Raw genomic sequence first — 14262 nt, 5'->3', positions numbered from 1 at the left:
TCTGATTCCCCCTTTTAAAGCAGAATCTTTAAAAAGCACGCTGGTGGTATCGCTGTGTCTCGAATATGTTTTTCTCTGTATGATTTTCTAGCAAAAGCTGTTCCTGGCTCTAACCCTAGCCGGGGAATGGTGAGAAGATATATTTGTGAGATATCTCCGAGTATTTTCCGCTGACAAGGCCTTCTGGCTTTTTCTCAGGGCCTGCAGTCGTTTATTCATAAGGAGCCCTTGTTTTTGTTTTTAAAGCATTTCCAGTTTATCCTCCATTTCTTTGGTTTCATCTTGTTCTGATGGAGATTCTGAGGCAACGTTTCTGGTGTCAGTTTCACAACTGTCATGTTGATGTTCCAAATGTTCCGAGAGTCTCCAAATAGAGTAGTAATTATTCTTGCTACAGAGTTTCACATTGTCTCCTGCCAGGCAATGCCCGAGCAGGACTTGAGACCTCTGTCACATCTCAGGGTCTTTTGTCCTTTTTTTTTTTTTTTTACATTGTGCTTGTCTCCTTTTTAAAACACGTACACAAATCGAGACGTTAAGTATGACGGACTCCCACGACTGGCCTCAACAGTGACCAGCTCATGGCCAATCTTCCTTCACCTCTACCCTTACCCGCCACCCCCTGCCCCCAGCTGGAGTCTGTCGAAGCCGGTCTAAGACATTATCTCATTTCACCTGTAATCCCTTCACTATACCTCTCGGAAGGAGAAGGGCCCTGTAAGACACCCAGCCGTGGTTCTATTATCGCACCCTAGGAATTGATCGTTTCTCACCATCATAAAATACCCGGCATTCAGAGTCCCCCAGTTGTCTCATACATTTTTTTTTTTTACAATTGGCTTGAGATTTCAGATGTTAAAAATGCTGAAATAAAAAAATCGGGGAGCAAGCAAAAATAACACCCTTTTGGCACTGACGTACAGGATTTATGAACAGAGCATGGCAACCACCAGGCAGAAGGTTCTACACGGATGGGTCAGACCCTGCCTTTGGGGTTCAGAGGGCAGTGGGCAGCAGAAATCATTTGGTGGTTCAGCAACCAAATTGATGCATTCAATCAGAAGTAATACCGTGCCCAGTCCCGGGCAGGGCATCGTGGACATAGCCGTGAATCAGGCAGACTCGAACCAGGCAGTCTTGACTGAGGGGGGCCAGGGTACTGGCATTTCACTGTGAAGCTTGCACGTGGGATGATAGAGACTTTTGCAAGTGATCCTTGAGTTTAGCCTTGAAGAATGGGTAGAATTCCATCAAGAAGAGAAAGTGGGAGAGGAGGTGCCCCACTCCCAGTAAACAGGAAGTGCAAAAGCATGGAGCGTTCAAGGACAGAGAAGAGAGATGGGTGTGATGGGGTGTGGGGCGTGTGGCGAGGCGGGCGGTAGCTGAGGCTGGGGCTGGGGGGGTGGTGGCTGTGGAGGCCTTGAGGTTATGCTAAGGAGCAGAATCTTCTGGGCCCTTTCAGAGGAGACCCCATGCCTTGGTCTGTAGGAGCATCAAGTTTGGACCATGAGTCAGGAGAGCAGAGCCTTGGAGGAACCACGAAGAGTTATTTGGATTTCCAGACCCTTCCTGGAGCCCTCCATCCGCTAGACCAGGAGTCCTGCATGCGGTGGTGGGGGCAGGCCTGTGTCCGTCTTGAACTCCGTGGATCTCCAGGGCGGGCACGGGGCCTGGCACACAGAAAGTACTCACTCCGTGTCCGTTGACTGATGACCTCCTCCCGGTGCTCCCAGTGCAGGGCACTCCTGCCTACTTCCACCCTCACCGTGGTCATGACAGAGGGAGCCCCCTTTAGCTTCGCCTGGGGGAAATCTGGTGGCTCTTCCAAAATGGGAAGGCTTTAGGCTTTAGGTGCCCCAGTTACCCTGAATGGGGCACTTCAGGACCAGGGTTGCCCCTGGGTCAGCAGGCAGGACAGGGCACATGGAGGAAGGCTCAGATACGAGCTTCTTGGCGGGTGTGTGTGGGGAAAGGCTGGTCTTTGCAACCCATGGATTGGCTCACATGGCTAATTTCTCAAGACTCGCCAAGGGCTGGAGGACTAACTCATTCACCTATTTCCTGTTAATAGCGTTGTTGCTTTAATGAAAAAAACAACCACGTAATAATCCACATGCTCATTGTGGGCAAACGCTAGTGTTCTAGAAAAGGAGGAGGAAGAGAGTGACGCAGGTACCTAGGGCTCACCACTACCGTCTAGAGGGAACCGCTGTGAACACCCTTCGGGGAACATCCTTGCAAACACTTTTCTGTCCATAAATCCAAGCAGTTAACGGTAACACGGTTTTATACGGTTGGTGTTCCAAGATTTATGCTGCCCCATAACCCGGGTTTGGTTTTTTTCTTTTTTCGCATTTAACAGCATGTCACGACACCGTTTCCTGTCAGTAACCACACAGATCTGTAACATTTTTAATCGCCGCACGGTGCCGTTTTGCATGGGTGTACCATAACTTACCCAGCCAGCTCTGTGTTGCCAGCCATTTGGATGGTTTCCCGTTTTTTCACAATGTGCTAAAGAATATCATTCAGCTTCTTCAGATGTGCGGTAATGGCCTAGCAGTAACTAGCCGGAAGAGCCGGGATCGCTGGAATAAAGGAAAGGTTTGGTTCATTCACCGGGTCCTAAAGCCACGCTGGGAGGTCGCCATGGCAACCCCTCCCCCGCTCGGCTCGGCTCGTGGAGTGCCCATGAGCTCCACCTCCAGCCGGGGAGGTGGGTCAGAGCCGAAAAGGAAACAGTCTATTTTTCAAGCAAAATTATACCCCCAGGGCAGAAGGGGCATGAGTGTTCGTGCAGAGCCGAGATGGTCTAGGGCGCCGTGGCGATAAGAGCCACTTTTTATTGAGTGCCTGTTATCGGGTAGATACCATGGTTTTTCATCCCTGCAAGAGCCATTGATACTTGTATTATCCTCATTTAGCTGATAAGAAAATTCAAGGGGCAGAGGTTAGGTGATCGCCAAGGGGCACACGGTGAACGATGGAGCCGGGATTTGGAATTGTCCTGCCTCCACCGCTCAGGACCATACCAGCCTCTCCCCGGCCACCATCCCTGAGACCCCCAGTCCCGACTCCCCACCACCTGGTGCGTTCATTCCCACGGCATTCAGATGGCGCGCGCTGAGCCTTCTTCTGGGCTCTTCTGCGGGCCCCCCCACCACCTCCATGCTGAACTGTGGACAGCTCCCCGCATCTGCACTCCGCCTGGGCCCCTGCTGCACCCTCAGTGTATTTACTTAATTGTTTTAATCTTTATTTTATTTTATTTTTTTTTTTGAGAGAGAGAGAGAGAGTGCAAGAGGGGGAGGGGCAGAGAGAGAGGGAGACAAAGAATCCGAAGCAGGCTCCAGGCTCTGAGCGGTCAGCACAGAGCCCGACGCGGGGCTCGAACTCCCAAACCGAAGTGGGACCGAGCCACCCAGGCGCCCCTGCACCCGCAGTGTAGAGCGGTCTCTGTCCTCCGTGGCGGCGGCGCTCCTGTTGATTCTTCGAGACTTGGCTCAGACCTCGTGTCTTCAGGAAGTCTTTCCTGACTCCCTGGTGTGGCTTCCCTGGGAAGCCGTGTTTCCCAGAAGCATCTGCTGTGTTTGTGTCACTTGTCAGTGCTGATCTCCTGCACTGAGTATGTGAGCTAAGGGATGGGAGGGTCCACCCCCGTTTCCTACGGTAGCCTCGGACACATAGTGGGTGTTCAGTAATGGGTGCTGAATGAATGAGTCAAGGACCGAGCGTCTTCCTGTCCACTCTCCATTTCTGCCCCCTGCCCTGGGCAGCTGTCCCCAGGGAGAACACAGGGATGATTTTAACCCAGCGTCTTGGATGAACACGCTGTCTACCAGCCGCTGCTCCGGGCTGCCCCGCCTCTCACCTGGCTGGTTCCCCCACATTGCCCCGCAGCACTGGCCCCCAGCCTTGGCCCTCCTCCAGACCGGCTCGCCCCTTTCTTTCACAGGTCTTGCCTTGCCCTGCCAGAGAAACCGAGGTACTGGGAGAATCTTCTGGATCACGGCTCCTGCCCTCCCAACTGTGTCAGCTTTGCTTTATCAGTGCCTGACTTTTTCTCGTCCCTTGGGTCTTCTGTCTGTTCTTCTCCCTCGAGGGGACCTTTGAAGGTCACTTCTCTCTGCCTCCTAAATCTATCTGTAGCCTTGATTTCTCCTCCAGGACATGGTCACGTACTTTTAAAACTACAGGGGCACCTGGGTGGCTCAGTCGGTTAGGCATCTGACTTCAGCTCAGGTCATGGTCTTGCAGTTGGTGAGTTTGAGGCCCACGTCATACTCTGTGCTGACAGCTCAGAGCCTGGAGCCTGCCTCAGATTCTGTGTCTCCCTCCCTCTCTCTCTGCCCCTCCCCTGCTCTCCCTCTCTCCCTCTCAAAAACAAATAAACATTAAAAAAAACTTAAAAATTTTTAAAACTGCAAATCTGTGCAAGTCTGAAACCTGTCCTGGTCTTACTCCCCTCCTTCATGGGTGTCACGATTTCCCAGCCCTTAGGAGATGCCGCTTTGAGACCCGGGCTCGCTGTGATCAGACACCTGACCTTGATCCCCAGAACCCAAACTGCACATCTCCGGCTGGGCCTGGCAGGGGTGAGACGGCTGCTGTGAGCCTGACAGTGCTTACCTCCATTTACCCAGAGGAAAGGAACAGCCAGTTGTAGCCATGGGTGAACTTGACCTTCAGATTTGCCAACAGAAACTGGAGTCCAGGTTTCTATATGACATCCCTTGATTTTTTTTAATGTTGGCCTATGTTTGTTTTTCTTGATAGACCCGATTCTTTTTTACAGCAGTGTTAGGTTTTTGGAAAAATTATGTAGGAGGTAGAAAGCGTTCCCGATGCCCCCTTCTGTCCTACCCCTTTCCCCTATTATGAATAGCTTGCGTTGGTGTGGTGCATTTGTTACAACTGATGAACCAACACTGATACGTCATTAACTAATGCCTGTAGTTACATCAGGGTTCACTCTGGTACATTCTGTGTGCTTCCGGGGATATAATGTTGATGTATCCACCATGGCAGGATCATGCCAGTTTTTTTTTTTTTTTTTCCATGCTTCTTGTTTTTGAAACACTTTGGAAGCCCAGACCCTCTACTTTCCACACTTTCCTACCGCGACACGCCTCCTGTTCATTTTCTCCTCCCCACCCTGCAGGCAGCTCTTGCCTCTCTGAGCTCTGGAGCTGCCTATCCCTGGACAGGGACAGTGTGCTGTCACACTTCTCTCCTATCAGACGATGAAGTCCTTGAGGCACTCAGAGAAGTCTGAAAGCCTAGAAGCCTGCATCCTCAACAACAGGCCTTGAGTGCTTTGGAATTGGCTCCGTGCTTGGATGTGTGCTGGGTCCGGGGCTTCCAGGGAACAGGCTTTGGGTGCAGTTGGCAAGTGACAGAGACCTGGGCAAATCTCAAGTTTCAGTGGCTGCAGGGAGGGGAAAGGAGGTGTCTCAGCAAGGAGGAGAGTTGAGGGCAAACTGTCTGGATGCTCGAATCCTTAGTAGGAGCGAGCGGAAGTCTCCGGAGGGAAGGGAAGGAGGCTTGGAGCCATCACGAATGCGATTAGTGGCCTTATGAAAGTGGCCTGAGATGGCTTCCTTGCCCCTCCCCCCGTGTGAGGACACAGCAAGAACTCTGCACCCAGAAGAGGGCCTTCACCATGACCCCCAAATGCTGGCTGGCACCCTGATCTTGGACTTCCGGCCTCCAGAACTGTGGGCGATAAGTGTCTGTGGTTTATAAACCCTCTACTCTGTGGGATTTTGTTAGAGCAGCCTGAATGGGCTAAGCCAAAGTGTGTATATTTGTGATTTATATTTTTCTGGAAGATTTGGAGAAAATAAAATGTTATATTAATACAAACATAGTTAAGTGATTCTCACGTTTTCTTTTATCTATTTAAAAAAGGTTTTTGTTTTTTTTTAACATTTATTTATTTTTGAGAGAGAGGCAGAGCGTGAGCAGGGGAGGGGCAGGGACAGAGGGAGACGCAGAATCCGAAGCAGGCTCCGGGCTCTGAGCTGTCGGCACAGAGTCCGACGTGGGGCTCGAACCCATGAACTGTGAGATCATGACCTGAGCTGAAGGCGGACACACAACCAACTGAGCCACCCGAGTGCCCCCACACATGTTCTCTTATAGATACTTTTTTCATTGAGGTAAAAGATGCATGACATAAAATTTACCATTTTAACCATTTTTAAACGTAAAGTTCAGTAACATTATTTATATTCACGGTGTTGTGCACGCATTGTCACTATCCATTTCCAGAACGTTCTCAACATCCCAAACAGAAACTCTGTACCCATTAAACAACAACTTCCCATTTACTTCTCTCTCCAGCTCCTGGCAACCTCGATTTTATCTTCTGCCTCTATAAATTTGCCTCTTCTAGGTACCGTGTCTAAGTGGAATCATATGGTATTTGCCCTTTTTTAATCTAGCTTATTCACTTAGCATAGTGTTTTTCAGGGTTCCTCCACGTGGTGGCATGGGCCAGAATTTTATTCCTTTTTAAGGCTGAGTAATAATCCTGTTGCACGCGTGTGCCACACTGGGTTCGTTCATTTGCTGACGGACGCGCGGGTTCCTTCCACCTTTCGGGTATCGTGAATCCTGCTGTCCGGAACAGGGGGGTACAGCCATCTGTTTGGTGCCTGCTTTTAACTCCTTTGGGTATATGCCCAACAGTGGGATTTCTGGATCATCTAGTAATTCTCTGGTTAATTTTCTGAGGAGCCGCCATATTGTTTTCCATAGTGGTTGCCCTGTCTTTCCATTCCCCGCCAGCAATGTGCCCAGGTTCTAGCTTCTCTACATCCTTGTCAACACTCGTTGTTTTTGGTCATGGTCACACTAGTGGTATGAAATGGTATCGTACTGTAGTTTTGATTTACATTTCCCTAAGGACTAGTGATGCCGAACTTTTCATGTGCTTATTGGCCATGTATATGTGTGTGTGTGTGTGTGTGCGTGTGTGTGTATTTTTTTTTTTTTTTTTGAGAAATGTCTACTCAAGTCCTTTGCCCATTTTTGACTTGGGTTATTTTTGTTGTTACTGACTTGTAGGAGTTCTTTATGCATTCTGGATATTAATCTCATCAGATATGTGGCTCATCAGATATATTTTCTCCCATTCTGTTTTTCACTCTGTTGACAGCAGCCTTTGATGCACACCGAAAAAAGCTAATTTTCACATGCATTTTTAAAGGTAAAAACGCCTGTCCTGTCTCCAGGTTCCCCCACTGGCTTCTCATGAAACCTGAACTCCTTCTGTTAACGTTGCTTCTTTGGGTCAAGTGTGGGACCTCTTGTCCAAAATCCCATTGATGAAATTCATGCATCCAGTGGCAACTTGGATTAGAGACCTCTCAGGAGCTTCCTGATCTCATGTTTCTAGTTTTCTAAAGCAAGCATGGGAAAAATTCCCCACCAAACAGCCTTCTTTGTTTTTGCTACATATGCCCAACTATGAGTTTTTTGTTTTCCAGCATAATTTTTTTTTCAGAAAAGAGGAAGTGGCATAACAGTTGGGTCCATCCAGAGCTTTTCATATTCGGGGCCACTGCATTCCCTTAGTTTTGAACAATGGCCTGGCTGTATGGGCTGTTTGGGAAAGACACTGTAACCTGAAACTCTCCCCATCCATGCTTGTTTGGGATCCTTCCAGAAGGCACCTGACACACACAATCAAAGAGACAGAGAAAGAGAGGCAGAAGAAAAACAATGTAATACAGATGGAGATTTATTCCCAGGTACATGGTCTCCCACTTGTAAGAACTGGTTTTGTTATAAAGGAGACTTTAATTTTTTTTTAAAGTCTATTTATTTTTGAGGGAGACGGAGACAGCATGAGCAGGGTAGGGGCAGAGAGAGAGAGAGAATCCCCAGCAGGCTCCGCACTATCACTGCAGAGCCTGACGTGGGGCTTGAACTCATGAAACCGTGAGCTCATGACCTGAGCTGAAACCGAGAGTCTGACGCTTAACCGACCGACCGAGCTTAACCGACCAGGTGCCCCTTGTTATAAAGGAGACTTTAATGATCCCTTTAAAGAGCAGAGTAGGAAGATGGAGAGAGTAGCCACTGCAAACTTAGCCAATCCAATTGCTCATTTATAATTTCTGTATTTCATCAATTCCTACGTATTGTTGTAAATGTTTATTTTTGCAAGAGAGAGAGTGGGGGAGAGTGGGCTCCACACTGACCGAAGAGAGACCCATACAGGGCTTGAGCTCATGAATCCTGAGATCACGGCCTGATCTGAACTCCGTTGCTCAACCGATTGAGCCACCCAGGCGCCCCTTGTTTTCTTTACAAGCTCTGAAATCGGGAATCCTTTCCAATCAGTGACGTCATCCCCTGATTGTGATTGGCAGCATTTTTTCCCCCGTCTTACTAGTACCCAAAACAGCCGTGTGACTGCCAGCGGAGAGCGTCTGAGTGTGTTGAGATACGGTCTTGGGCTCTATCAGTATTTAGAAGTACCTGAGAGCCAGGGGATCCCCCCCAACCTCATGGCCAGGTGGCCTGGCTCAGTGAGAGTCTGTGGCTGAGATCTGCCGCCATCCGCATATTTTTCAGCAGGTGCAAAGCAGTAGGATGGCCTTTTTCTGCAGGCAGGTGAAGTCCCAACAATCTGCCCTTTTAGGAACGCTTCTGCGCACCTTTTCTGAACGTGTGAGTGAAGTTCGTGCAAATGTGTCTAGGGGCCTGCGTCAGCCGGACTTCTTGCCGGTTTTTGGCCCCCAAATCCTCCCTACTGGGCTCCCCTGTCGCTGTCTTTGCTCGTGCAAGAGGGGGGGCACCTGGGCAGTGCCTCTCATCAGCTCCCAGGTCTCTATTCCATTCGTTTCTCCAATTAAACAGCACCCCTTAACGCTAAGTTGCAAACCCTCTTAGGTGGATCGGAAAAAGCCCCAGTTGCACCAAAGGTGTGGCCTCTGAAGTGTGAGTGTTTCAAGATGCTAATTAATCGCCACCCCAGGGGTGTGGGTTAAAACTAACATTTCCGTATCACGCTGTCTGTGCGAAGCGTTTGAAAGCAAATCACGGGCAACATAATACCAGCAAATGAATACTTCGGATTTAGGATACGTCTTATAGCAGCGGCATGAAACGCAGCTTCTCGGAGCACAGACTTCCAGTCACCCAGAGGGAAATGAGAAGGTTTTGCACGTCAGCTGTGTTAGTCATTCCAAAAAGTGGCTGTAGTTACGAGGCTACTGTCGTTGAAGATGCATATGAAGACTTTGAATGTGCGTACTTCTGTGAAATGTGAGTGGAAAAGCAGTATTTTAAAATTATTACGTTGGGGGGCGCCTGGGCGGTTCAGTCAGTGGAGCGTCTGACTCTTGACTTCGGCTCAGGTCATGATCTCGAGGTTCCAGAGACGAGCCCCAAGTGGGGCTCTGCACTGATGGTGTGGAGCCTGCTTGGGATCCTCTCTCCCTCTCTCTCTGACCCTCCCTCCCCACTCTCTCTCTGTCTCTCTCAAACTAAATCAACATTTAAAAAAATAATAATATAATTTCCAGCATTTCAAACAGCAGCTTGGTTCGTTGTCTCTTTCTTCAGAGACCTAAAACCAAGATTGAAGAAAACCAAAAGGCTTCGGATCGTGCTGAAATCGAGGCACAATGTCAAGTTTTGCCGATATGTCAACAGTAAATTGGTGTTCTATGTGAGATTTCATTTGCGTGAGGGTTCCACAGCTAAAAGATAGGTTTTAAAACAACTAAAAAAGGGGGGGATGGGCTATAACACACTCTCAAAGATCTGCCGACTTTTTCTGAAACAGCCCTAAAAAAATGGTTGCTTTTTAAAAATAGTTGTATGTTTTTATTTTATTTTTGAGAGAGAGAGACAGAGTGTGAGCGGGGGAGGGGCAGAGAGAGAGGGAGACACAGAATCCGAAGCGGGCTCCGGGCTCCGAGCCGTCAGAACAGAGCCCGACGCGGGGCTCGAACTCACAAACTGTGAGAACATGACCTGAGCTGAATGAAGTCGGACGTTTAACCGACTGAGCCACCCAGGTGCCCCTGGTTGTTTTTTGTTTGTTCTGTTTGTTTTAAAAAGGCAAATCATAACGAGATCACCATCAGATTTCAGGCTAGTCCGCGCAGGTCAAGAGCAAACAAAATTAATGCGAGGTGAAATTTGAACCTGACTGCCTCATCTCTATAAGGCTAGTGCTCCATCCATATTCCTGAAGGTCCTTCCCCCCACAGGCTTGAGGACTCAGCCAGCAAACCCGTAACCTCCCAGATATGTCTACGTGTAAGATGGCTGAATATAAGTCGGACTGTTTTCCCTCTAAGAGGGTCCAAAAAACGCGTAACTTCTGGGGATATCAATGAACTAGTACACAATTGGTCTCTAACATTAATTTATTAATGTGGTCAGGCGTATTAGAGTCCCTTCCAATATATTAATTTTTTTAATTTAAAAAAGTTTTTTTAGAGCGAGTGTGAGTGGGGGAGAGGGGCAGAGGGAGACAGAGAATCGTAATCGGGCTCCATGCTGAGCACGGACACGAGGCTCCATCCAGGAACTGTGAGATCATGACCTGAGCCGAAGTCAAGAGTCAGACGCTCAACTCACGGAGCCACCCAAGCGCCCCTACGTTCTGGTTTTTATGGTGTTGGTGAAATTGGGAGCTTGGCTTATGACGGAAAGTGGCCCCAGAGACCAGTGAGTTCATTTTCTGTTCAATTGTATCTGCAGTAATTAACAACGGCCACAACATTTCAAGCATCGGCCATGCTTTAGGACTTCCCGTGACCATCCAGGGATGTTTCGCCATTTCGACAAGCATAAAAGTTTACGTTTCAGGTGCCACATGGCAATGTTGTACCGGAAGAGTTCTTATTTCCTTGCCAGAAAAACATGACGTGAGAAATCTCCCGCTTTTGAAAGAGCAAGGTCAAGTCTTACCTGAGAGATTGTCTCAACCTGATCAACAGACAGGAATGGCCATCGTCCAGCCTCTAGGTCATCAGCATCATCATAAACACTCTGTATTTTCCATCGTCTCTCAGTAGCAAAGGGAAATTAAGTCCTAGTGCTTTGAATAACCTTGATTCAAATCTGAGTTCTACCAGCCGCCAGCTGTGTGATCTTGGGAAAGCCCCATAGCTATTCTATGCTTCCGTTTTCCTGCCTATAAAATACAAAATGAATTTTCCAACCTGAAAATTAATAATAATAGCAAGTGTTTGGGGTGCCTAGGTGGCTCAGTCGATTAAGCGTCTGACTCTTGATTTCGGCTCAGATCGTGATCTCACGGTTCATGAGTTCAAGTCCCGAGTTGGGCTCCGTGCTGACAGCTTGGAGCCTGCTTAGGATTCTCTCTCTCTCTCTCTCTCTCTCTCTCTCTCTCTCTGCCCCTCCCCTGCTCGTGCACTTGCTTTCTCTCTTGTTCTCTCTCTCTGTGTCTCTCAAATAAACTTAAAAAAATAGCAAGTGTTTCTTGGACCCATGCTTTATGGCAGGGCCCTTTACACAGGTTCTCTCTCTCTCTCTCTCTGCCTCTCTCTCTTTTTAAGTAGGCTTCACGCCCTGTGCAGAGCCCATTGTGGGGCTTGAACTCACGGCCCTGAAATCAAGACCTGAGCTAAGATCAAGAGTCAGATGCTTAGGGGCTCCTGGGTGGCTCAGTCGGTTAAGCATCCGACTTCAGCTCAGGTCATGATCTCACGGCCTGTGAGTTCGAGCCCCACGTCCGGCTCTGTGCTGACAGCTCAGAGCCTGGAGCCTGCTTCAGATTCTGTGTCTCCCTCTCTCTCTGACCCTCCCCGTTCATGCTCTGTCTCTCTCTGTCTCAAAAATAAATAAACATTAAAAAAAATTTTTTTTTATAAAGAGTGAGATGCTTAATGGACTAAGCCACCCAGGTGCCTTCGTTCTCTTTTTTAATTATAATGACACCCCCATGAAGAAAGTGCTACTGTTACTTCCATTTTACAGATAGGGAAACCGAGGCACAGGAGTTAAGTTCCTTGCCCAGGGTTGCACAGGAAATGGCGAATGAGCCTTTGAACGCAAGTGGCCTTTGGTGACTAGCTTATTTGCCTTATTTCCTTTCCACCCAGGCCCTTATCCACTCTGCCTCGCCTCCTGAGACGGCCATGGTGAGGATAAATGAGATGGGGCAGGGGACCAGCACGGGCTTGGTGCAGAGTGGGTAACAGTTTCCCTCCTTCTCAGGGCGACTTTTGCCAGCCAGTTGGGTGCTTATCCGTCTCAGCTCTCTCTTTACACATTTCTTGGGGACGGTGACTCTCTTACTAATCTTTTTGTTCCCCTGTGTTGTAAAAGAAGAGAACGTACAGAGGATGCCTACACTCCTCTACTCTGCGTGTCACAAACCTATACGATTTTTATGTTCCCTAAGGTCTCAGCTTTTCCTTCAAGCTGTAGCAGCCGACGGAGAACAAGCACCTAGGCATTTAGCCTTCCCCTTACTTGCCGCGTGATAAACGCGCAGTAAGCGGTGACTGAAGGAAGAAATCGGTGATTCCGGCACTATGATTATTGCCGATGTTGGAAGTTTAGTCTGGTCATCCTACCTGGATGGTGTGTGCTGGGCGGGAAGGGACCGTTTCTTTTCCTTTTCTTGCCCGTGACACTGAGGCTACTCTAGGGAGAACCGGAGGACCGAGATGGGCAGGTCTGTGGAGGCTTTCCTGGTGTGCTTGGGGTCCCCCCAGTACCGGACCTTCCGTTCGTGTCCTGCCACTGGGTGAATTCATGGTGCTTCCGGGAGTGGGGGAGTCTTGTTGATTTAGGCCTGCAAAACCGAGAGAACCGTGGCCTGCTCACATCGGTGTTGTTTGCAAAGTACTAATCTGGGGGGAGACCGGGTGGCTCCGTCAGTTACACGTCCTGACTCTTGATTTCGGCTCAGGTCATGATCTCACCGTTTGTGGGATTGAGTCCCGGGTCAGTCTCTGCGCTGACAGCTTGGGATTGCCCCTCGCCCCCCCCCCCCCTTGCACTCTCTCTCTTTCTCAAAACAAATAAACTGGGGCGACTGGTGGCTTAGTCAGTTGAGCGTCTGACTTCAGCTCCCGTCATGGTCTCGTGGTCTGTGGGTTCGAGCCCCATGTCGGGCTCTGTGCTGACAGCTCAGAGCCTGGAGCCCGCTTCGGATTCTGTGTCCCCCTCTCTCTCTGCCCCGCCCCCACTCGTGCTATCTCTCTCTCTCTCTCGAAATAAATAAACATAAAAAAATAAAATAAATACACTTAAAAAGCATTAACTTTTATTTTTTAAACCTGGGTAAAATGTACATGTGTACATGTGCTTTAAGAAATTATTTTCTCAGGGCGCCTGGGTGGCTTGGTCGGTTAAGCGTCCGACTTCGGCTCAGGTCATGATCTCACGGTCCGTGAGTTCGAGCCCCGCGTCAGGCTCTGTGCTGACAGCTCAGAGCCTGGGGCCTGTTTCGGATTCTGTGTCTCCCTCTCTCTCTGCCCCTCCCCTGTTCATGCTCTGTCTCTCTCTGTCTCAAAAATAAATAAACGTTAAAAAAAAAAAAAAATTAGGGGCGCCTGGGTGGCGCAGTCGGTTAAGCGTCCGACTTCAGCCAGGTCACGATCTCGCGGTCCGTGAGTTCGAGCCCCGCGTCAGGCTCTGGGCTAATGGCTCGGAGCCTGGAGCCTGTTTCCGATTCTGTGTCTCCCTCTCTCTCTGCCCCTCCCCCGTTCATGCTCTGTCTCTCTCTGTCCCAAAAATAAAAAAAAAATAAAAAAAAAAAAAAGTTGAAAAAAAAAATTAAAAAAAAAAAAAAAGAAATTATTTTCTCAAAAAAGCATTTTCTTTATTATTCAGTAATGTGGAAACATTACATAAGTTTTTACTGTGGTAAACTATGCACAACATGAAACTGACCGTTCTGTCCATTTTTAAGTGCATATTTCAGTGACATTACATTCAGAATGTTGTGCAACCATCACCACTACCTGTTTCCAGAACTTTCTGTCATCCCAAATGGAAACTCAGTACCCATTAAACAATACCCCATTCCTCCCCCCACAAGGCCTCTAATCTACATTTTGTCTGTGTGAGTTGGCTCACTCTAGGTGCCTTGCATGAGGGGAACTGTACAATATCTGTCTTTTTGTGAGTGGCTTATTTACTTTGGTGTGATGTTTTCAAGTTTCACTCATATTGAAACATGGAGCAGAATGGCATTACTTTCTTTTTTAAAAATTTTTTTAATGTTTATTCTTTTTTTAAAATTTTTTTAATATTTAT

At 48.4% G+C, this 14262-nt stretch overlaps 1 protein-coding gene across 5 annotated transcripts in view; it reads left to right on the top strand.

Moving 5' to 3' along the window:
• PAQR5 (progestin and adipoQ receptor family member 5) overlaps positions 1-14262 on the top strand; it is a 72249-nt gene that overhangs the window by 18220 nt on the left and 39767 nt on the right. The window contains exon 1 of one of the 5 annotated variants that reach the window (XM_015538653.2): positions 12117-12187. The exons of the other annotated variants lie outside the window; for them this stretch is intronic. Within the exon in view, the coding sequence (XP_015394139.2) occupies positions 12132-12187 (56 nt within the window). The 5' untranslated portion in view covers positions 12117-12131. Of the gene's footprint in view, positions 1-12116; positions 12188-14262 lie in introns of those variants that run through there. 5 annotated transcript variants of the gene reach the window in all.

The sequence above is a fragment of the Panthera tigris genome, chromosome B3 (assembly GCF_018350195.1).
Source record: "Panthera tigris isolate Pti1 chromosome B3, P.tigris_Pti1_mat1.1, whole genome shotgun sequence".
NCBI classification, from domain to species: Eukaryota; Metazoa; Chordata; class Mammalia; order Carnivora; family Felidae; genus Panthera; species Panthera tigris.
This window is presented reverse-complemented; position numbering and strand designations above follow the sequence as displayed.